Consider the following 25,783-nt stretch of genomic DNA (forward strand, 5'->3'; position numbering starts at 1 on the left):
GCTGCGGGGCAATTAAGCTCATGCACCACAAGTACTGAGCTTGTGCACCTCAAGGAGAGAGACCGCGTGCCACAAACTACAGAGCCCATGTGCTCTGGAGCCTGTGCGCCACAACAAAGAGCCCACACCGCAATGAAAGATCCTGCAGCCTCAACAAAGACCCCTGCATGCTGCAACTAAGACCCGACGCAGCCAAACAAATAAAGAAAATAAATAAAAGAAATCCTTCGCCTTTTAAAAAAAAAGAAAAGTCAAGGAAGGAGAGAATTTCAAAGATAAGTGAAGGAACAGTCAGAGGGAGGGCAGTAGCTTTAGAAATTTTTGAATGTATTTAAATGATTCTATGAGAGAAACCAATAAGGAGGGGAAGAGGCGACCTGAGGGAATAGAAATAGAGACTAGTTTCTATGCAAGAAAAAAGCATAAAGGTTTATCTACTGGAGAAGGCAGAAAGCAAAGCTATATTGGGGAGTAATGGATGAGGGAAGGAAGCTAGTGTTGTGAAAGAACATTTTGTGCTTCCAGAAAATTACTATATTTGAAGGGACTAATGTTTAAAAATCAGATTCTTGAGATTTCCCTGGTGGTGCAGTGGTTAAGAATCCACCTGCCAATGCAGGGGACACGGGTTCAAGCCCTGGTCCAGAAAGATACCACATGCTGCAGAGCCAACTAAGCCAGTGCGCCACAACTACAGAGCCTGCTCTCTAGAGCCCTCAAGCCACAACTACTGAGCTCGCACACCACAACTACTGAAGCCCGCACACCTAGAGCCCGTGATGTGCAACAAGAGAAGCCACCACAACGAGAAGCCCGCACACCACAACGAAGAGTAGCCCCCGCTCGCCGCAACTAGAGAGAAAGCCTGCGTGCAGCAGCAAAGACCCAATGCAGCCAAAATAAAATTAAAATCAGACTCTTTATCAGTTCATATTTTATTTTAGGAATCTGGATACTGTTCTCCAAGAAAAAACCCATTAGTTTGGAACTGGAGGATTTCTTTGCATCAGATAGTAAGATGAAAGAATCAACAACAGATGGTGAATGTGACAAGGCAGTGGCACCACAACTGAAGAGGCTAGATGAAATTAAGGCAGAACCTGACAATGCTCAGGTAAATATTTTACCTTATTTTCTATTTTCTAGAGTAGCATTTAATTATAAATTTTAGTTATGCAGGTGCTGGTTTATCAGTTGAAAATCTTAATTCCTTCCCCAAAGCAGTTGACCAAGTAACAACAGGGTGTGCAGTAAGTGCTGTAGTGAGCATATGCAAGAATATGAGAGAAGGTTGGACTGTTTGGAAGTGGGTTTTTGGGGGTTGATAAAAGGATTGCTTAGGGTATTATGGGCCTAACTGAGATTAACACATTTTTGTTTTCATTTTTCTTAACTTGAAACAATACAAATAATTACTTATATGTTTTTATGCTGCTGTCTCTATTAAGTAGTAGAATTATTTAGTACATTTTAAATTCTTAGAATTTTTCTTTATTATTTGTTTATCCAAATTAGTTTCATATTTATCCTTAAACTTCTTTAAACATGTCAAATGCTAAAGAACCTATAAAGGAAAAACTGAATCAAGCTGTGAGTGTTTTGTAAGTAGGGCCAAATTTCCTTAGAATGTTTATATATGAACCAGCTGAAATTTATAGTGAAATGAAAAGTAATTTCATTTTTAATTAATTTCTAGTATTCTGTTTAGAAATAGCTAAAGTAAATCAATACCAAGTAAGGATATGACTCCCATTGAGTTGGTGACAATGGGAATATTGTCCATCTAGGAAGTACTCGTTGCTCCTTCAGCCCGTGGACATTCAAAGACATAGATCAAGTTTAGGTAGATTGCCTGCTGCTCTGAAAAAAATCCTCCCCCCTCGTTAGACTCATTCAGCCTAACCTAACAATTTTTGTGTTTAAGGACTTTATGAAGACAATTAGCTATTGGTGATCAGAACAAGAAGGGAAAATAGGTATCATTGAGTATGTCTACTCTCTTTTTGTAGTAGCTAGTGAGGGACTGTGTTAACAAAACTTATAAAGTCATATCTAGGTACAGTAGGAAATATTGTAGTAATTGATGGGTGTTATCAGCCAAAGGTCACCAAAAGGGTAGTGCTTACTTACGTACCATGGTTCAATTCAATTATGCAATTCACTGAACAGACTTGAGCATAATATATCATTTTCTATTGATTGGTCATTTTCATTATTTTTCAACTCTTTTTTAGGAGTATTGTCAAGCCCAACAGCCCAAAACTCAGGAGAATGACCTGAAAATAAACACTACGTTTTCAGACAATGGTAATAGAATTACTTAAGTTAATCATATTTATTCTGACCAATGTGATAGCCAGTTTATTCTGCTTTTTTAGAATGCCTTTGAATAGTGCATTGATTGTTTTGGGTTTCAAGTCCAAGAGAAGTAACCTCTATGAGATAATGGAAGAATGCATGCTTAATTTTATGTAAATACTAATTTTTTTCCTTCCTGTTTTGTGTTTATAGCTTCTCCGATGACTACAGGCATTCAGCTTTCTCTGGCATCATCTGGCATGAATAAGATGCTTCCCTCAGTTTCAACCACAGCTATTCAGGTTTCCTGTTCTGGCTGTAAAAAAATTCTTCAAAAGGGGCAAACTGCTTATCAGAGGAAAGGGTCTACTCAGCTTTTCTGCTCCACACCATGCATCACTGAATACATTTCATCTCTCAATTCACCAGCTCTTCCGAAGAGAACTTGTTCAAACTGCTCAAAGTATATAATTTTAAATTATGGCCCCTTTTACTTCCCTACATAGATCTTGATCAGAATCTTGGTTGTAATTTTCTGCGTGGTTTTTTTTTTTTTTTTTCTGAAGAAGTAATCACCTTGGTTTAGGTAAAAGAAGCTACTTCTGCTTTTAGTTCCTCTAATAGATTCTTCAGAAATAGTTTTTTTTATCAAGCGATTTCCAGAAATTAAAATGATAGGAGCTGTGTTTCTCTTCACCTTTAAATAATGACTTCTGAAACTTATTTTCCTATTCTTTTCATTTGAAATTCTCTGTAAGTGGGGTTATTGCGTGCCCTTTATATTTTATCATTTAACTGTATAGTGAGCAACCTACTAAAAATTTAATCATATAACAGTTATTTTTTTGACCTTCCAAGGTGTAAAGTTATTTAATGTTTCTCTTGTAATGGCAAGTGAAGTGTAATTGTTTTGAAAATTGAATAGCCTTAGGTAAACATAGATGTATGTATGTAATCTTTTTACGTTTTCTGTGAACTATTATTGGGGTCTTTTTTGCTAATGTTTTTACATATGTAAAGCAACTTAGATGAGAAGAAGGGAGGTAGTAGTGATTTCATAATGTCCAGAACTTTGAACACTACACTAAGATGTCTAAAGGATCAGTGCTTTGAGAGTCCCATAGTATTATAATTCTGGTTTGTTAGCACTCATTAAATGCTAGTGTTAAGTTTAAATGTCTTTGTTTCAGAACAAGAAAACGCATAGGCTACCAATTTTGCCAGTAAATATAAATTCCTTTCAGATAATATCTTGTTTTGCAATCAGATTGCCACAATTTGAATCTTGCTTCCTCAATTTACATTTTGCTACTCTATGTGATCCCTGAGCAGCTATACAGCATCATCATTTGGGAGCTTGTTAAAAATGCAGAATCTCAGGTGTCACCCAGGCCTATTGAATCAGAACTACATTTATCCCCAAATGATTCATATACGTGCTAAAGTTCGAAAAGCATTGAGAACTTCTTTTTTAGTATTCCCATCTATTTTGTTAAATGTACGTAAGAATTTTGATCATTAAATAATATATTTAAGTGATCAGAATAATATTTGCATGTAATAAGAACCCAGTAAATGTTGGCTGTCACTATTATTCTCTTAACAAACTCACATACCCTTTATACTGGTTGCTTCAGCTCCTCATTTGGCTGCTGCTTCAGGAGTTAACCTTTGCTTCAAGTCTTCCTCCCCAGAACTCTACTTACCTTTCTTTTGTGCTTTGTAAACCCTTTAACACTATACTTTGTCCTTTTTCTTTTTTGCTGTGCGCTGTATGGCACTCTCTTCAGCATGCTTTCTTTCTCTGCAGAGCCATAAAACTGGAAGGGACCTTAGAGATCATCCAGTCCAAATATTTTCTTTTGGTTTTGAGGAAACTGAGGCTCTGAGAAGTTAAAGTATCATGTTGCTGTGTTTGGCGTTTACCCATTATACATCTTCAGCGGAGCTCCCAGACAGATGACAGATTGAAAAGGCTGAAGCAGGAAAGATTTAGTGTGTAAGTTGTTCTCTAAGGCAAAGAAATCCAATATGAACAAAACATGAAATAAGTTTTACTTCCTTTGGAATAAAAATGTTTTGATAGAAAATACTATTTTATAGGTTGGTGGAAATGTGGTACAGTGATGCGTAGGCTGCGAGAGGCTGTCCATTGTTCAGAGTAACCTTTACTGTTTTCAGAACTTTTTACTGTACATTCATTAGCCTCTTGTATTAGTTATGTAGTTCTCAAGATTTTAGCTAATTATCAGTTGAGGTTTTTGACGAGGTTTTTTTTTAATAGCAGTGATTTTAAATCTGTTCTGAGTCGCTATAGGTTTTTTTTTAAATTGAAGTATAGTTGATTTACAATGTTGTGTTAGAGTCAATGTAGTTTTTATTATGTTTCATGAACCAAATGAAAGATAACTTTGAAAATGACATTTTAAGTCATGTTAGAAAGATAAGACTGTTCTTTTGAGAGCTATGTATTTAAGTGTATTTCTGTACTTCTGTATCCCAATGGAAGCTAACCAGAGGTCCTGAAAGAAATTAGTGGAGTTTAAAATAGGCCTATGCACTAATGATGTAACACTTATTTGTAGGAAAGTTGTTCAGACCTATGCTCAGCCTTTGGTTAAGCTAATTTTAGGCACTTTTAACAAAATTCATTTTTGATTTTTTTTTTCTTTAAATAAGGCCTTAGTAGATTAGAAGCTAGCAATCTAATATGCTAATAGCAGTAAAAGCCAATAAGCATTTTCAGACTTCAGTGCTTCTGCCAGTGCTGTTTCTTCTGCCTTCCTTCCCATCTGGCTAATTTCTTACTATCTTAAAGGTCTGCCTCAAATATCTGTACCCTTTGTCTATTCCCATACCATTACTTCCTCTTATTCCCCCCAGCCACCCAGATAATTGTTCCATGGTCTGTGTTTCCATAGTGTTCATAACTCCCAAAACATTGATTGTAAAATTAATGTTATTAAAGAATTGATAATGCTACAGTTAGACTATGAACCTCTTGACATTAGGGACCAGATTATACTCATTTTTATGTCCCCAAGGCCTAAACACTGCTTGGCACACAGTGAATCCTAGAAAAAAAATTGTCACAACTCAGATACTGCATGTAGAGCTACATCTTAAGCCAGTAAAATGACTGGTGTTGTGATAATGAAAATTAACCTGTAATTTTGGTGCTGTTTAAGGAGGCAGAAAGATTATAGTACAGATAGTCCCTAACTTACAATTGTTCTACATAATGATTTTTCGACTTTACAGCGGTGCTAAAGCGATACACATTCAGTAGAAACCTACTTCGAATTTTGAATTTTGTTCTTTTGCTGGGCTAGTGTGATAGTATGTAGTATGATATTCTCATGATGCCGGGCAGCAGCAGTGAGCCCCACCTCCCAGTCAGCCATGTGATCACAAGGGTAAACAACCCATACACTTAAAGTCATTCTGTACAACCATTCTGTTTTTCATGTTCAGTACCATATTCAATAAACCACATGATATGTTCATCACTTTATTATAAAATAGGCTTTGTGCTAGATGATTTTACCCAAGTGTAAGCTAAGGTAAGTGTTCTGAGCACCTTTAAGGTAGACTAGGCTAAGCTATGGTGTTCTGTAGGTTAGGTGTATTAAATGCATCTTTGACTTATGATATTTTCAATTTAAGATGGGTTTATCTGGACATAACCCCAATGTAGGTCAAGGAAGATTTGTACACTAAAAATTTGTAAATATTGAGGTTTAAAATAGTGTTGATTTCAGGAGTATTTCATCTGGAAAACTATTATCCTGAAAGATTGATATTCTGAGGGATCTAGGTAGCCAGATATCTTGGTATTTCCTGTAGTAGCAGTTCTCACATTTTCTGGTTTCTGGACCCCTTTACAATCTTAAAAATTTTTGAAGACCCGAAGAGCTTTAGTTTATGTAGCTTACATCTACCTATACATATATTGTGTTAGAAATTAAAACTGAGGAATTTTTAACTATTAACTCATTTAAAAGTAATAAACTCTGCATGTTGACCTAATTTTTTTTTTTGAATAATAGCGTTTTTTAAAATTTAGGAGAAATTTTAAGAAAAATTTAGTGAGCACTGTTTTATTAGTTTTGCAAACTGCTTTACTGTCTGGCTGGGTTCTCATATCTGCTTCTGCATTCACTTGGTTATAAATTGTTGTTTTGGTTGAAGTCTGAAGAAAAGCTGACCTTACAAATAAGTATTTGGAAAAGGGAGGAGTGTTTTAATAGCATTTCATATAATTGTGGAAGTTCTTTGATACTACAATTTTCTTAAAGGATACTACAGTTTCTTAACGGTTAGTTACAATGTGGAATCTGAAGCCATATCAATGAATTTTTTGTACTGTCACGTTAAAATTTATTGGTCTAGGGCTTCCCTGGTGGCGCAGTGTTTGAGAGTCCACCTGCTGATGCAGGGGACACGGGTTTGTGCCCCGGTCTGGGAAGATCCCACATGCCACGGAGCGGCTAGGCCCGTGAGCCATGGCCGCTGAGCCTGCGCGTCCGGAGGCTGTGCTCCGCAACGGGAGAGGCCACAAAAGTGAGAGGCCCGTGTACCGCAAAAAAAAAAAAAAAAAATGTATTGGTCTATTTGTACTTTGAATTGTTCTTCTACCCACAACTGATTTTTGCTTCATGCTATCATCATTTGGAAAATATTGATTCCCTGAGGTATGCAGATCTAAATGTTGTCGTGTTTCATTATGCAATATTTTAAAAATCACATTTTAAAAAAAATCACTAATCTCACTAAGAAAGTCTACATATTAGGAAGCTATCAAGCTGGAGGTTTTCCAAAATTCTAATTTTCAGTGAAAGCTCATATTTTATCATTGGCAATAACTACTGCCAGTTGTTTTCCTTGAGGTAACAGTCTTACTTTATTCATTTTTGAGAAAATATTTGCCAGATACCTACTTCTGGTTAATAGTTTCCCTGATAGTCATTCTTTGAAATAAATAGGTATTCCATGAAAAAAGTAGCTAACTCAGTTATTTGTTTGTTTGTTTGTTTATGGCTGCGTTGGGTCTTTGTTGCTGCGCGTGGGCTTTCTCTAGTTGTGGCGAGCAGGGTCTACTCGGGGGCTTCTCTTTGCTGTGGCTTCTCTTGTTGCGGAGCATGGGCTTTAGGCACTTGGGCTTCAGTAGCTGTGGCATGTGGGTTCTAGAACACAGGCTCAGTAGTTGTGGCGCACAGACTTAGTTGCTCCGCAGCATGTGTGATCTTCCCGGACCAGGGCTCGAACCCATGTCCCCTACTTTGGCAGTCAGATTCTTAACCACTATGCCACCAGGGAGGTCCCCTAACTCAGGTTTTAACTCTTAACATTCCTACATGAGATTTTCCTTGAAACAACCATCATACTTTGGTGTGCAGGAGAAATAATTTATGCCTACGTCCCATTTCATCTCACAGAATATTAAAAAGATGTACTGAAGGATTGAGTTTTAATAAAGTAAATAACTTACAACAAATTCATGGTTGTGAATAGTGCGAATACTGGTACCTTTTGGCGTCACTGCCTTGATTTATGCTAAATAAGGCTCTGGCAGTTTTACCCACCATCGCTTCTTTTCTTCCTCCCAATTTATTGAGGTGAAATTCATATAACAAAAACCATTTCAGTACCTTTTAGTACATTCACAGTATTGTACAACTACCACCTCTACCTAGTTCCAAAACATTTCTATCATCCCAAAGTAAAATGCCTTATCTGTTAAGGAGTTTCTCCCCATTCCCCTATCTTCACTCCCCTCAACCCCTGGCAACCACCAGTCTGCATTCTATCTATGAATTTATCTATTATGAATATTTTATATAAACGGAATCACAACTTGTGACCTTTTATGTCTGGCTTCTTTCCCTTAGCATAGTGTTTTCAAGATTCATTCATGTTGTGGCATGTGTATCAGTACTTCATTCTTTTTTTTTATAGCCGAATAATATACCACAATTTGTTTATTCATTCATTTGTTGATGAACATTTAGGCTGTTGCTGTCTGTTGTAACTGTTAGGAACCCTTGTGTATATGTACTTTTTTGAGTACTTTTTTTCAGTTCTTTGGCGTATATACCTAGGAGTGGAATTGCAGGGGCCCACGTTGCTTTTGCACCATCCGTTCAAATGTCAACACAGTGAAAAAGGCAAATAACATGTTAATATTATGAAAATAGTTTTGATCCTGTGGACCTCCTGAAAGTATCTGGAGAATCCCCAGGAATTTGTAGATCAAACTTCTAAATCCTCTGTCTTGTAGATTCCAAAGTTTGTCGGGTATGAATATGTGATTTCTCATCATCACTCTATAATCACTAGCACCAACTAATACAGGCAAGGTAATCCTCAAACTGTACTATCAGATGTGTTTTTAATCCTTAACGTTATAGATGAAGAAATTAACATTTAGGGAATATAAATGACTTAATCACTGTTACTTAATGTAAGTGATAGAACTAGATACCAAATTCAGGTTTTCTTATTTCAAGGCTGATGTTCCTACTATTTCACAGTTCTTCAGGTAAATGAAACAACAGGGGAGAGGGTTATTTAAGGGAGTGATTTAGCTCATGAAAAGAAAGAAATAATTGTTTAATGGTGCCCTTGTTATTTATTTTTAGAGACATTGTAAATCTAAAGGATGTGATCAGTATGCAGCTGGAAGATACTACCACTAGCAAAACTTTTTGCAGCCAATCTTGTCTTTCATCATATGAAGAAAAAAGAAAACCATTTGATACCATATGTACTAATAGCATTCCAGCCAAGTGCAGCATGTGTCAGAAGACTACTGTTGTAAGTTGCAGTATTTCTTAACCTTGAGGGACTCTGATTATTCTGCTTAAATATCAGAGTTTTTACTAAGTCTTTTTTTTAAATCCTAGATTCAGTATGAAGTAAAATACCAGAACATGAAACGTAGTCTTTGCAGTAATGCCTGTTTTTCAAAGTTTCACTCTGCTAACAACCTCATCATGAACTGTTGTGAGAACTGTGGAGCTTACTGTTCCACTAGCTCTAGTCTGTTCCATATACTTCACATGGAAGCACAGTCTCATTACTTTAATAGTTCAAAGCGTATTACAGCATATAAGCAGGTATGAATAAAGATCTATTGCATAAAGTGAGGACCACTCCATTTGAATTTGATTGCATAAGACTCAAATGAAAAATGGAAGGTTGAGTTCCTTCCATTAGTTGGCTTGTGAATGTTTCCACTTTAGGAAACTGGCAGTATAGATTTTAGTACCATTGGGAATATTTTTCGTTGGTAAGATGATGAAGGAGATGATATAAAAGACTTCTGACAATTGTTTTTCACATAACAATTCATGATAAATGCTGCATGGAGATTTTCCTAAAGAATCTCAGGGTGATGATCTTGTCTTGAAGAAAAGGCAATCAGAAGGAAGCTTATTTATAAGTTAGATAGCAAGCATAACAATAGTCTATTGGTCAGTAGGACTCAACCACAGAAATGTTTTTTATTTTTAATTCCATGTATTTCTTACACCTAAGCAAGGTTAAGATAAATCAAGAATGTCGCATGCTTTTTTCTGAATCAGGAGTCCTAGTAGGCAATAAACCAATGAGAAATAATCCCCTATTTCTGATAGGAGAGCCTTGGATGGGTGGCTCTGAGAGCAGAGAAGCTGGCCCTGCTTTGCAGGACTAAGTGAGCTGAACACAATAGTGGTCTGAGCCCCTTACATGAGGTGGACTGTCCCATGTCTTGCTCGTTCAGGTGACACTTTGAGACCCAATGGTATCCCTATAAATTCTTCCTTAAAAACAAGCAACTGAAGATGGGAGTCTTAACAAGCCACAGTTCAAATAGGTCATTTGTGAACCACAGCTTTTCTATGACAGAATGCCCACACCACGAGAGTACCCTGCCTTGGGACCAGAAATGGGAGAACAGAGAGCATAGAACCCTTTGTCTGAAAGCAGTTAATGCCATTCCTTCTTTTCTTTCTTTACCCCTCACACTCAATAAATAGACCTTCTCCTGTTTTTAAGAGCCTGTATTTGAGTACTCAGTTATTCAGCATACGTGATGGGGCACGGCTTATTTGGCTAGATGAGTTAAGAAGCACCACCTAACACTATGCCCTGCTGCATTTAAGATGTTGTGTGATTGTGATAATGTAGAAAATCCATATTGTTAGTGAACTGTAATCAAGAATTAGATTCCTCGGCGGTCCAGTGGTTGGGACTCTGCGCTTTTACTGACAAGGGCTTGGGTTCAATGCCTGGTCAGGGAACTAGGATCCTGCAAGCCGCACAGCGTGGCCAAAAAAAAAAAAAAATTAGTAAAGCACTCCAACTTATGAATCCAAAAATGCAAAAATGGGGTGGCTTTTTATTTGAAAAAGTTGATTGGTATAATTGTAATTATTTTGGCTACATCTTTTTAAAAATTAATTATTTATTTATTTATTGTTGCATTGGGTCTTCACTGCCACGTGTGGGCTTTCTCTAGTTACAGTGAGCGGGGGCTACTCACTGCACGTTGTGGTGTGCGGGCTTCTCATTGCGGTGGCTTCTCTTGTTGCAGAGCATGGGCTCTAGGCACGTGGGCTTCAGTAGGTGTGGCACGCAGGCTCAGTAGTTGTGGCGCATGGGCTTAGTTGCTCTGCAGCATGTGGGATCTTCCCAGACCACGACTCAAACTGTGTCCCCTGCATTGGCAGGCGGATTCTTAACCACTGCACCACCAGGGAAGCCCCCAAAATTCTTAAAAGTATAAATTTCTGGGTCAACATACAGGGATACCTTAAATATTGATAGATATTAATGTTTTGTGAATCTTCTCAACCACTGTGCCACCAGGGAAGTCCCTGGCCATATCTTCTTACTAGAGTACATTAGTTAAGTATTAGCTTTCCCACATGAGTAATAAATTAGTTATAAATTATACCACTATTGTTGGTTAATGTAAACATTGGTGAGTTGTTATATTTCGTAAAATATGAAAATTCCTACTAATAAGGGACAAAAATAGTAATTTTCAAAATTACACTCTACTTTTTGTTTCATTGTTCCTTTGCCAATATCCCATTCTTTCCCAGAAAAAGAAAATCTATGTAATGTATTTTCATTTGTCTTTGCACTTCGTGTACCCCTAAAAGCTGTTCCATTTCATCGTCGTTAGTGTTAACTTAGTATTAAGTCCAGGAATGATGGCTCCTGTTTCACCCGAAAGAGTAGGTGGTGAACCTCCCCGTTTTCTATCCTTTTCCTTTGCAACCTTACTGCTTACAGAATGCACTATGTTCTGTACCTCTTACTGCTTGTGTGCTGCTTTCTTACAACGTGCTTGAATTTTCACCATGAAGTTAGGCTAGCAAAACAGTGTTTCCCACAGCATCTTGTAATGTGTGTTAGGCACCCTTTTTTGGCTCCTCCTTAGCACCAATAAAAGGCTTTCCTTAGTTGATGCCCAAGTTGGCATTAAAGACAGACCTGTAATTATAAGACTTTTGTTGATTTGTCCAGTTGGCTTTAGTTGCCTGGGATGATGAACATCTTTTATGACCACTTTCTTCATTGCTTGCATATGTATTGTTATAGCTATTAATATACCTGACAAATAATACAAATAGTTACCTAATAGATTGATCAGTTTCCTTTATTTTAGTCATTACAATCTGTAAGTGCCTTTTTTCTGTTTTTAAGAAAGTGCAAAAATATGACTTCATTGTTATTATAATGTTTCAACTAAGCAATGGTTGTGAGCATATGTCATGTACCAGGAATATGAATATTATTTTACTCTCTAACAGAAACCAGCCAAAACACTTACATCTGTTCTTTGCAAATCATTGAAACCCTCAGACGAAATGATTGAGACTACCAATGACTCGGGGAAGACAGAGCTTTTCTGCTCTGTTCATTGTTTCTCTGCTTACAGTAAAGCTAAGATGGAATCTTCTACAGGTACTATTTTTCTTTTAGCAGTTACCAGAGATTTAGTAACTGTTGAAGAATATTACTACTTTCCTTTAATTTATAACCTTGATTCATTTCTAAATTAAACTGACTTAAAAGTCAAAACAATCTAAAACTTGTTTCAAAGAACAGTTTCCAGTATTTTTGCATAAAAGGAAGGCTACTTCATCACCAGAGATTTAATATTTATTTGTAAAGATTGTCATATTAGAATATAGAATCTTCTAGTTAGCCCTGCTTTGTAAAAACAAGGCTATTAGTTACATTTTTCACATGGAGTAGAGCTAGTCGGAAATACTTTGATGTTCACTAATAGAAAGGGACAGAGAATCCAGAGCCAACTGTGTATTCTATCAAAGAGCCTCATATAGGACCAGTGGTGCTAATTTCATAGACGGTGGAATGAATGATTCCCCTAGGGCTTGTGCATCATGCAGACTGGCTTATTATAGAAAGCTCTTTAATACTAGCTTAGACACCAACTCAGCTCCATTCATATTGAGTTTATGAATCCTGGAATGGTTAGAAATGATAGCCATTAGGAGATTCTCTAGCAATGTTCTTCATGGGTAATTTCACAGTAAAGATTTGCTTGACAGTTCAAGCAAATAGTATAAAAGGACTGATAAACTGCATGCAAAGGTAAAAGATATAAAATGATGGGAAATGTAAATTATCTGTTTAATGTTGATATTAATCTTATCCTAAAGAACCTGGATATTCCTAAGCCCTAATAAAAATTACTCCAGTACCCACTAATACTTAAAGCAATTATTGATAGATATTTGCGTTATTCGTTGAAACACTTGTAATTAAACAGTGCTTTCTGATTGATTGATTCTGCCTGGTTTATAAGATATCTTTTAATTTTTATCAGTAAATGTTTCCATGGTGCATGATGCTTCAACAGATCTCCTTTCTCCGAAGAAAGATACAACTCCAGTTATAAGCAATATAGTGTCATTGGCAGATACTCATGAAGCCCTGCCCGTCATGAACTCTGACGTATTACAAGGTAAAAATTGATGTGACGTTCTTTGACATATACACTGTTTTGCCATACTTGATTAGAATATAGAATCTGTCTTTAAGTTTTCTTTTGGTTGCCTAATATGAAATAAGCAATTATATAGTTAATGATGCTATTTTATAGATTATGGTATAAGATCTAGAATTTATGCTTTATTTTAACAGGTACAGTTTCTTCAGTAACAGCAAATGTTGAGGATGTAAGTTTTATTCTTAATTGTTTTTGCTACTGTCTTTTTTAAGCTTTCTTTTTTAAACATATTGTGCATGTGTGTATTTGAGCATATTCATTCCTGATTTGATCATAGAGCTCAAAAATGTAGAGCAATAAACACCTTCACGTTCAGTTTCCCAAATCTCAAGTTTGACTTGAAATTATTAATAAGAATACTAAGTTATAAATAATTGTTAATGTTTGCCCCTAGTGGAGCTCATACTGTTACTCACCCATTGATTTTTTTGTTATTAGAATGGATATGTTCGATATTTTAATTGATTATTTGAAAACTGTTCAAAGAAATGTTATTTTGTCATTTTCTCCCAAGATTTCTAAGACTTCACCCAGTGAATCAAGTAATGGTGTTGCTAATAGTAATGTGGAACAGCCAAGCCTTGCACCATCTTCATCAGTACTCAGTCAGCATACAACTGGCTCCAGTATAGAAGTACAAAAAGATCATGTGTCACACCAAGATGCTACAAACAGTATGAAATCCATGAAAATAAGAGATGGACTACGTCACCCAAAATTTACATCCAAAGTACAAAAAGTTAAAGGTAAATCACGAAGTATTAAAAAATCTTGGTGTTCAAATTTTCAGCAATTAGAAAACAGTATTAAAAAGGATGTGATATTCTGTTATTCGTGTCAGTTGTTCTGCCAAAAAAAATTTAGCTATGGAGGAGAGTCATTTGCAGCCCAAGGAATTTCCAATTGGAAAAAAACTCTGGAAAAATTCAGAAAGCATGAAAAAAGTGAAATGCATTCAAAGTCATTGCAATTTTGGAGGGAATACCAGTTTTGTGATGAAACCGTTAATGACAGTTTATCTAATCATTCAAAACAGATTGAGGGAAATAAAAAGTACCTAAAGCTTATAATTGAAAATATTTTATTTCTTGGAAAGCAGTGTTTACTCTTAAGAGGAAATGACCAGTCTGTTTCATCTGTGAATAAAGGCAATTTTTTAGAATTGTTAGAAATCCGAGCAAAAGATAAAGGAGAAGAAATATTTCGACTTACGAATTCACAAGTTGACTTCTACAATAGTACACAAATTCAAAATGATATTATTGAAATAATAAAGACTGAAATGTTACAAGATATTGTAAATGAGATCAATGTCTCCTCAGCTTTTTCAATAATATGTGATGAAACAACTGATAGTACCACTAAAGGGCAATTCTCAATTTGTGTAAGATACCCACAGAAAACATCAAAGGCTATATTAATTAAAGAAAGATTTTTGGGTTTCATAGATGTTGAAGAGATGACTGGGACCAACTTACACAGGAGTATTAAAACTTACCTGCAGCAAATTGGAGTTGATTTGGATAAAATACGAGGCCAGGCCTATGATAGCACCAGTAACTGGAGGGGAAAATTTAATAAAATTGCAGCAGAATTCAAGAAGGAAGAGCCAAGAGCTTTATACCTGCATTGTTATGCACATTTTTTGGATTTAGCGGTGATTAGGTTTTGCAAAGAAGTAAAAGAGCTCCGAAGTGCTCTAAATACTCTCAGTTCTTTGTTCAACACTATTCATGGGGAAATGTCTGTAAATTTTCAAAACATTTATAAGCTAAGTCAAAACAAAACATGCAAAAAACATACATCACAATCATGTTGGACAGTCCATGATCGTACGTTACTATCTGTGATTGAGGGTCTTCCAGAGGTTATTGAAACACTGGAAGTTCTATCAAGCCATTCTTCAAACACAAGTTTAGCTGATGAATTGAGTGATTTGTTGGCATTGGTTTCCAAATTTGAATTTATCTTTTGTTTGAAATTTCTTTATCGAGTACTAAGTGTTACAGGAATTCTTTCCAAAGAGCTTCAAAGTGAAACCATAGACATTTTTTCTTTGTCTTCAAAAATAGAAGCAATTTTGGAATGTTTATCATCTGAAAGAAATGATACTTATTTCAAAACTATCTGGGATGGAGCAGAGGAAGTATGTCAAAAAATAACCTGTAAAGGTTTTGAAGTTGAAAGGCCTTCATTTCAGAAAAGAAGAAAAATTCAGAAAACAATAGATCCTAGCAATTCAGACAGTATGTTTTTTCCTACCTCAACAGAAGAACAATATAAAATTAATATTTATTACCAAGGCTTGGATACTATATTACAAAATTTAAAATTGTGTTTTTCAGAGTTTGATTATTGTAAAATGAAGCAGATTTCAGAACTGTTACTTAAATGGAATGAACCGTTAAATGAAGCAACAGCTAAAGATGTCCAAGAATTTTATAAACTTGATGCAGACATCATCCCAGAACTTAGATTTTATCGGCAATATGCAAAGCTCAACTTTGTCCTAGATTATGATTGCATCAGCTTCAGCAATCTTGGCCATTTGTTTATTCAGCATGGTCTTCACAATAATATTCCTTGCATATCAGTGCTATTATATATTGCTTTGTCTTGGCCAGTTACTTCAGCAAGTGTTGAAAATTCATTTTCTACACTGTCTCGTCTTAAAACATATTTATGTCATACCAGGGGACAAGAAAAGCTTAGTGGCTTAGCCCTAATGGCTGTTGAGCAGGAATTGGTAAATAAACTGATGGAACCTGAAAGACTCAATGGAACTGTGGAAAAGTTTATCCTACAGGTGAAAGAAATATAAAACTTGCTAACTTGAATTTACCTGAAAGAATTTTGTATTTCTGTTGGCTATCAGTTTTTATTTCAAATTTTTGTCTTTTAAGAAAAAAAGTTTTTTCATCAGAACATGTAACATTCACTTGGTTCAAAATTCATGACACAGAATGATATACAGTGAAAAGTCTCCTTCCCTTTTTTAGTACCCAGTTTCCCCTCCCAGAAGTATTAACTGTTTTTTAAATATCCTTCTGGAGATACTTAATCATAAATGTGCTGGGCAGTGCACATTGTTCTTCAGCTTGCCGTTTTCACTTAACATGATTTTTTGAGATTGTCCCATATCAGTACATAGAGTTTCTTGATTCTTTTTTTAATAATTGCGTAAGATTTAATTGTATGGATGTACCATAATATATTGGAGCAGTCCCTACTGACAAACGTGTTCTTTCCAGTCTCTTACTCTTGCAAATAATGCTGCATTTAATAACCGTGTACATAGGTCATGTTGCACATTAGTGAGTTGCTGTGAGATAAAATTTTAAACTCAAGTTATTAGGTCAGAAGATTTGTACATTTTTATTTTTCATAGATATTGGCCAATTGCTTTCTGTAAGGATTGTATCGTTTTATACTCCCACCAACGTGTGAGAGTTCCTATTTCCTCGAATCTTTATAAAGTATTAACAAACATTTTGATCTTTGCCAGTCTGTTAGTTGAATAATGATATGTTAATCTCTGTGGAGATTAAATCTCAATAGAATTTTTTATTTTCACTTAAAAATAAGGTTGCGTATCTGCTTGAGCCATTTGTATTTCCTTTTCTGTGAAACCTCATATATTAAACATTAAAACGCTAAATATTGCTGTGGTTTTGGTTGACTTAGCTGGGTGACACAATAGGAATTCCTAATCTACTTTATGAAAATATGAGTAATTTTCAAATAATTCTGAAAGAAAGAACTCTTTCTGTCTTAACACTTTAGAAAAGTTTAGATAACAAGGGAAATGTGTTCCTCAGAGATTTGAAAGAATTTAGTGGTAGGTATATCTGAGGCTGGTTTTCTTTTATAACTTGTAATTTTTCTAGAAAGAGCATCTATTTCATTGAGTCCTTCTTTCAAATAAATTCGCATAGAGTTGTAGAAAGTATTCTCATAATTTCTTCTATATACCTATACTTGCTTTCTTCATTGATCTTCTATACACATTTTCTTTCTTGATTAGGCCAAAACTAGTGATTTATTTTATTTAGTTGTTTTCCATACACATTCTTAGGTTTATTTATCAATCCTACTCTACTTTTTAATTATGGTTGATTTTTAACATAAAAATAAAAGAACGTAACAATTAACATTTAGTTCTATTAAATCCTAACATTTTGCCATGCTCCAGATTTTTATTTCAGAAATAAAATATTATAGATTGGGTTAAAGCTCCCTTGTAAATCTTTTCCTGATAATATTTCTGTTTTTCCGCAGAGGCAATGATTATTTGGTGTGCATCATTCCATGCTTATATAATTTTATACTTAATACATAGCCTTGTTGCACATGATTGTAAACTTTATATAAAACTTTAAGTTGCATTGTGCTTATCTTTCTGCAATTTGCTTTCTTTCACTCGGTGTTGAGATTTATATGTGGATTTCTAGTTTGTTTATTCTAATTGCTGAATACCATTCCATTATATGAGTATACAAGTTCATCCTTTATTTATTTATTTATTTATTTATTTTGTGTGTGTGCTGAAATTTTTTTTTTAACATCTTTATTGGAGTATAATTGCTTTACAGTGGTGTGTTTCTTTTGTATAACAAAGTAAATCATCTATACATATACATATATCCCCGTATCTCCTCCCTCTTGTGTCTCCCTCCCACCCTTTATCCCACTCCTCGAGGGTGGACATCCTTTATTTAAATGGATATTTTATATGTCTGATTTTGCATTTTTATAATATTCCAGTGATCCTTTTTTTTATATAGTATGCACATTGAACAAATATTTATTGAGCAAGTACAATATACTAGATGCTATTCTAGCTGCTGGATATCCAGCAGAGAATAAATAAGGCCTTGACTCCGATGAAACTTGGCTTTCTAGTGTGGAAATCCAAGAAAGATATTAGAAGAGGTTGCTTACCAACTCTTCATGTAGATAGATAGATGATAATACAGAAAAGAATATTTGTATGCTTCATAGCATAAAAGATGAGGCTTTGAGAGCTGTGGCCATCTGAGGCTTTACCCTACTGGCCCACAAGTTGGGAAGGTCTGTTCTAAGGTACTTACTTAGAGGTGGACTTGATGGGCCAAGGCTATGTGCATCTTCCACTTTAATTAGACTTCTCAGCTATACCATTTTTCTACTCCCACCCACAATATCTGTGTCTGTTGTTCCACATCCTTGCCAACATTTAATATGGTCATTTTACTCTTTTTTAAAAATTCATTGATTTCTACTTTAATAGAAGGCAGTTAATCTTTAGTATTCAGTGCTTACTGCTTTTACAACACTATGAACTTTCCTCTGAAGTGACATTTGCCTACCATGTGTTCTTCTCATTTTCATTATTTTCTAGCTATTCGCATTTGTGATTTCTATCTTACTGTGGAAGCAAGAGTTAATTTCAAGAGGTAGGGTGGTTTTTTCCCTTTTTTTTTTTTTACTTTTTTAATAGTCTACTATAAAGCCAGTAAAATAAGAGCTAGACCTGAAAAAGTAAAAAAGGATAACTACAGTAATTAAAACAGCTTTCCTGGGAATTCCCTGGTGGTCCGGTGGTTAGCATTCAGTGCTTCCACTGCTGGGGGCCTGGGTTCAATCCCTGGTCGGGGAACTAAGATCCTGCAAGTGTGGCCAAAAAAAAAAAAAAAACACCACCTTTCTTTGTTGAATACCTACTATGTAACCTAGTACTTTTCTCAGTGCTTTATGTTATTTCACTTCTCACAACCTATTATTTTATGGGAGAAACTAAGACACAGAGGTTAAAGATCACATAATTAGTAAACAGTGAATCTAGGATTTGTACCCGGGCAGTGTGACTCCATAGCTCATGCTTCTAATCACTGTGCTATACTACCTTTTATATGAACTGTTATCACAGATATTCCTAAATAAAAAATTAACTACCAGAAGTACATTGAAGAATAGAAGGTGACAGAAATAGCAGTGTATTTTTTTAATCTCCCAAATCCCTTCATAAAAGCAAAAACCCATGCATGGCATCTATAGCAAGTCTTGGTGACAAGGTATCCCCACAATCCCAAAATAAAATTAGATAGTGACAAACTCAAAAGCAACTGTAAAACCTGAGTAGTGCCATTTATCTGTATGGAAGGTCATGGATGAAAATCAGTGGGATGTCTCATGGCCTTGAGAATAGATCTCCCAAATCAACAGGTTTCCACTGGAAAGCATGGCTGGCCAATTTGAAAACTGCAGCCAAAAAGTGACCTGGAGATGCCAATTTGCAGGTGAGTTAAGGGGACTGTGCTAAATTCCAAATTTGTTGGAGTAATCTAGGTCCTTATGAGCTCTTGAAACTAACAAATGTAAGCTTCATTCCAAAACAAAACCCTTTCAAGGAGAAACTGCTGGCTGTATACACCAAATTCTGCAGGACAGGGACAATAGGGTCAAAGGAAAGACAATGTATAGTGTGAAGTGAGGGAGAGAGGCAAAGGAAGCAGGTCTCAGAACTAGGTCATTTATTTTAGTCACTTTGTGAAAATAATAGTATTTCATGAACCTTGAAGACGGAAAAGTTAATTCTGTCTCAAAAGTACAGGTAAATGTTTCACTTAAAACTTAGCAACAGAAAAGAATTGTGAAATATACAAAATTATAAGAATAAAGAACAGTAAATCCTTACAAAACAAAAATCTGTTTCAAACCAAGCTAAAAGAAATTAAATGATAAAAGCTATAAAAGAACTATAAACAAGAATTAGAAAAACTCAGATGAGTGGATAAAAGAAAGGTTTAAAAAGATAAATGACAAGAATTCAGGAAAGCATTAGAAATTAAAAGAAATAAAAGTCACTGTAAAAGTGAAAACTAATCTAGAAGGAACTCAAAAGTGAATAAACAATTGATAATCCCTAAGAGAAGTAGAGGGTGGAAATGGAAAGAAGGAAAATGTTTTAAATCAAGAGAAGAGTGATATCACATATTGAAAACCTGATATCCATATAAATAGAGTCTGCAAAGAAATCCAAAGCAATGGAAAAGAGCAAATACTAAAAACTATGTGCCAGTTATTATGCTATTGTCTATGCACCCACCCCTCTATACTCGGCTTTGTGGTGATCATTTCTGCTTTAGCAGGATTTATGTTAGCCTCTGCCAATAGGAGTCACTAGAGGGAGACTGCAAGTCTGAAGGAAAGGATTTGTTCCATCCTGTCTACTTTCTGTGAGCTTTATGTCTGCTTGTGGTTCTTGTGAGCATTATGCCAGCAATGCTGTTTTCATCCAGCACTTCCTTCCCTAGCAGCAGCTAAATCTGGTTGCAGTTTCTATTACACTTGCAGAAGCCTTATCGTCATGCTTCCTTCTGTCAGAGACACCCGCAGCCCCTCTTCAGCGATCTAGGTCTTAGGCCCAAGCTCAGAGACCAGCACCAGCATCATCCCTCCTCAGAGCTGTAACTTCCAGCTCCATGAGGCCCCTCTAAATTTAAATTCCTATCTCCTTTCTTTGTTCTCTCATCTCAGGATATTAGCTGCTACCTCCATAACATCTTGATGTTCTCTTTATCCTTTCAGTAACTTAGTTAACTTTATACTTAATGTGTTTTTACATTCTCTCTGTTCAGATAACTAGTATGGCTTCTGCTTCCTGACTGAACCCTGGCTGATGCACTGAATTCAAGAGAACTTGCTTGAAAGTAGAAAGACTTTATGTATTGAAAAGACACACTGTGCACCTAGGAACACTGACCCAGGATGGTCAGTGCTGAGTAATGGCCTAAAAAAAGAATGAAAAAATTTATAAAGGGTTTTTTGAAGAAAAAGTCCTTTGAGAGTCCATGCAAAAAAAAAAAAAAAAAAAAAAAAGCAGGTATAGGGAAGGTAAATCCGATTATTTTCACACTTTTCCATAATGCCACTCTATGCCAAAAGACAATGAAGTAATATGAACTTACTCAGGATTTTATATCCAACCAAATGGACTTTAAAGCGTAAGAGTCACAGGCTATCATCAGTATGCAAATTCATGGAACATTGTTTCCATGACCCCTACCTGAGGAATGTATTAGAATAAGGTTCAGATAACCAGATTGACTGAGAGGCATTGATGTAAAGCATGGTAAAGTTTTGCAAGTATTAAATGACGAATAAAATTAAAATAGTACCTTGTTTAATTAATGCATCTAGGCAATGATCATCAATGGCTGCTAACATCACTAATACAGCCAGACATTGTGTACTTCTAATGGACATATTCACCAGCTGAGATACGCATCCTTCTCAGAGGTCTGAATTTAAGGACTCTTCTTCCAGGCTTCTAAGTATTAATAATTCCAACTTCTCTTTTTTCTCCCAGTCCTAGCAGCTTCCTACAGTTGCTGCTGCTGTAATACCTTAGTGCTCTAGCCTTCTGGTTCTATAGTTCAAATAACATGTGGTTCCAGTCTCCTGGCTGGACTTTGACTGATACAGCACTACCTATGAAGTAATCTTGCCAAATAATTTGATCTTGAATCTTATCAAGACCCTAGATCTAGCTGCATGTTTACTGGAAATACAGTGGGTCAGAGGAACATATTAAACAACATCAATGGGATTAACCAGCAAAATCCAAATCCTAGGAGACTGCACAGGATAAACAAAAAACTTTAACAAAAACTTACAAGGAAAAAATAAGATGGCAGAGCATCCTATAGATTAAAGAAGTAGGAGTCATGTCAATGAATTGCAGTGTGTAAACCATGTTTAGATCTTTAAGCAACTGTGAACAATGGATATTTGTAATGATGTTGTGGTTATTTTTTTTTTTTTTTAAGTCACTTTTAGGGACTTCCCTGGTGGTGCAGTGGTTAAGAATCTGCCTGCCGATGCAGGGGACACAGGTTCGAGTCCTGGTCCAGGACGATCCCACATGCCGCGGAGCAACTAAGCCCGTGCACCACAACTACTGAGCCTGCGTGCCACAGCTACTGAAGCCCGCGTGCCTAGATCCCATGCTCTGCACCAAAGAGAAACCACTGCAATGAGAAGCCCACACACCACAACGAAGAGTAGCCCCCTTGCCACACTAGAGAAATCCCGGGTGCAGCAACGAAGACCCGACGCAGCCAATAAATAAAAAGTCACTTTTAGACAAAAATACTTCAGGAATTAGTGGATGAAATTACATGAAATCTAGGGCTTCAAAATAACGGGAGAGGGGGAGTACTTGAGGGTCAAGATGAAACAAGATTGTCCGTGATTTCATAGTTGTTGAATCTAGGTGATAGGTACATAGGGATTCAATATATTGTTACTCAGCTTTTATTTTTGGCTGCATTGGGTCTTCATTGCTGCACACGGACTTTCTCTAATTGTGGTGAGCGGGGGCTACTCTTCATTGCGGTGAGCGGGCTTCTCCCTGAAGTGGCTTCCTTTATTGCGGAGCATGGGGTTTTGGTGCACGGGCCTCAGTAGTTGTGGCTCACAGGCTCTAGAGCACAGGCTCAGTAGTTGTGGCGCACAGGCTTGGCTACTACGCGGCACGTGGGATCTTCCCGGACCAAGGCTCGAACCCGTGTCCCCTTCATTGGCAGGCGGATTCTAAACCACTGCGCCACCAGGGAAGTCCCTGTTACTCAGCTTTTACATGTGAAGTTTTCTATTATAAAAAAATTTATAAGTGATGCACTATTACCCATTGCAGTTCATGTCAAGAATGTAAAGGTGTTTCAATATTAGGAAATTTATTTATGAAATGCAACAAAATATATCAAATTAAGAAAATGATATCAATATATACAATAAAAGCATTGATAAAGCTTTAACTTTTGTGCCTGATTTTTAAAACCTTGGTAAAATTAGAATTAAAGGTTTTTTCTGTTAACAATAAAATGTTGGTAATATATTTATTAATGTGTATGTATAGACCTAGACAATAGTATGTATAACATCATGCTTAAAGGTGAAATATTAGGAGCACTACCACAAAAGTATCAGAAACAAGCCATAGATACTATCAACCATCTTATGTAACACTTTTAATAAGATATTTTTAGATAAAGTAGCAAGAAATAATACAGAAAGATCTCATATATCGTTCACCCAGCTTCCCCCTATGGTAACATCTTGCATAACTATAATACAGTATCACAACAGGAATTTAAACATTGATACCATCCACTGATATTCAGATTCACCAGTTTTACATGTACTCGTGTACTTGTGTTTACTTTTATGCAGTTTTATCATGTATGGATTTATGTAATCACCACTATAGTCAAGATACGAAACAATTCCACCAACACAGTGCTCCCTATGATACTTTTATAAGTACACCAACCTTCCTCTCTCCCTTCTATCCCTAACCATTGGCAACTACTAATCTATACTCCATCTCTATAATTTTGTCTTTTCAAGAATGAATGGAATCAGAGCATATAGCCTTTTGGGACTGCTTTTTTCACTCAGCATAATACCCTTAAAATCTACCCAAGTTGTTAACGTGTCTAAGTAGTCCACTCCTGTTTGTCCCTGAATAATGTTATTGATGTTTAACAGTTCACTATTTTTTTTTTTTACAGTTCACGCTTTGAAGGACATTTGGATTGTTTCCAGTTTTAGACTATTACAAATAAAGCTGCTATGAACATTTGTATACATGATTTTTGTGTAAACATAAATTTTCATTTTTCTACTCTAAATGCCCAGGAGTACCATTGCTGGCACAAACAAAAAAAAATTGCTGGTATAAAAAAAAAACCAACCAAAAAAAATGCCAAACTATTTTCCAAAGTGGCTGTACCATTTTACATTCCACCCGCAATGTATGAGTGATCCAGATTCTCTGCATCCCTTGCAACATTTGATGTTGTCACTACTTTTTATTTTAGCCATTCTGATAGGTGTGTAGTTATATCCCACTGGAGATTAGATGATAGATGATGATAGATAGATAGATATACCCCCATTAATTTGCATTTCTCTTAAGGTAATGATGTTGGGAATATTTCCATGTGGTTATTTGCCATCCTCTTTGGTGGAGAAGTTGGCCTCAGCTAGAAATATGGACAGTTCATCCATTATAACAGAAGAAAAAGAATATGTAGGTACAGGGACTTCCCTGGTGGTCCAGTGGGTAAGACTCTGCACTCCTCATGCAGGGGGCTGGGGTTCGATCCCTGGTCAGGGAACTGGATCCCACATGCATGCCGCGACTAAGAGTCTGCATGCTGCAACTATGAGCCCAGATGCCACAACTAAAGATCCTGCATGCCACAACGAAGATCCCACATGATGCAACTGGGACCCGGCACAGCCAAAATGAATAAGTAAATTTTTTTTTTTAAAGGAATATGTAGGTACAGATGTAGGTAGGTGGGGAGATATGACTGTAGAAGCTTGTGAAAGTTCTAAGTGTTTCTATTTTCTCAGTGAAACAGAAAAGGTCATCTTCTGAAAATGAAGATGAAAGAAGAGGCATTGGAGCTTTGAAGAAAGAGGATATGGCATGAAATAGAATTTAATAAAGATGAAAATCGTGTGATTGCTGGGCAGCAAAAAGGGATCCCTAGAGATCAGTAAGCAGACTTTAAAGACAGTCAATGTATATGGATTAGACAGAGAATTGGATTTTATCATGACTTTGATTTTTGCCAGATGAGTTCAGTTAAGCAGAAGGAAGGCAGAGGAGTTAGAATGTATGCAATGCCAAATTAAACTTATCAGTATTAAGTATCTACCAGCTTCCCGAGTGCTTACCATCTACTAGGAACATTAAAAAGTAGCAAAGTATTGAAAGTAAACTTCTTATCTCAATCCATTCTTATATCTAGGAAATGGTGTTAACTCTTCATTCTGCTCCCTCTTTAGGCAGGCAAAATCTTCTAGGGGGATGGCAAGGGCAATAAGCACGCTGAAAAATGTTTCTAGATTACTACAATCCCAGGCCAGCTCACATGGGACAGTGGTAGTGAGCCTCCCTGTGAGCCTCCTTGCCCCTTTCCTTTAGTTCAAGGTTTTCTTCATGCAGTGATACTTACAAAATAGCAAACAGTCAAAACAAGGTGGGTATACAATTATGTGCTTTATTAATTACAATGACATTACTTGAGTCCTCAGGAGAAGCAGCACAGCTCCAATATCCTGAAAGTTCTCCAACACGCATGTTTAAATTTATATATGCATACAAAACCAAAAGCCCTCTCTTCTTTTTCTCGTTTGACTCCACCTGAGTGTCCACCAGTATGTCTCTTGGTAGAAGTCTATACCAGTTCCATGGACTACCCACTTTGACGCCCCAGAGACATTTGCTTTTACACCCATCTTGTTTTATTACCTTTATTAGTATCTGCTCAGTTCTTCCTTAATGCTAGTTATAATGTTAGTTGGTTTTCCTCCAAATATGTGGAAGGTATATTTTGCTTTTTAATTAAATGCCCCCCAAAATATATATATGTGTGTGTATAACCTATTGCTTCT

The 25,783-nt window shown here is 36.2% G+C and overlaps 1 protein-coding gene across 2 annotated transcripts; it reads left to right on the forward strand.

Annotated features, from left to right (window-relative positions):
* Positions 1 to 1,018: 1,018 nt before the first annotated feature.
* On the forward strand, positions 1,019 to 16,151 carry ZMYM1 (zinc finger MYM-type containing 1). 2 transcript variants are annotated; one of them, XM_065888881.1, is made up of 9 exons: positions 1,019 to 1,114; positions 2,235 to 2,307; positions 2,512 to 2,761; positions 8,940 to 9,114; positions 9,204 to 9,416; positions 12,105 to 12,258; positions 13,148 to 13,285; positions 13,465 to 13,499; positions 13,845 to 16,151. In XM_065888881.1, exons 1-9 carry the CDS (start codon positions 1,019 to 1,021, stop codon positions 16,149 to 16,151), a joined length of 3,441 nt encoding a protein of 1,146 aa, XP_065744953.1. The 2 variants fall into 2 exon arrangements, with proteins under 2 accessions (XP_065744953.1, XP_065744963.1); XM_065888891.1 differs by having other exon boundaries at positions 13,202 to 13,285.
* The last annotated feature ends 9,632 nt before the right edge of the window (positions 16,152 to 25,783 follow it).

Source organism: Phocoena phocoena, chromosome 1 (genome assembly GCF_963924675.1).
Source record: "Phocoena phocoena chromosome 1, mPhoPho1.1, whole genome shotgun sequence".
NCBI classification, from domain to species: domain Eukaryota; kingdom Metazoa; phylum Chordata; class Mammalia; order Artiodactyla; family Phocoenidae; genus Phocoena; species Phocoena phocoena.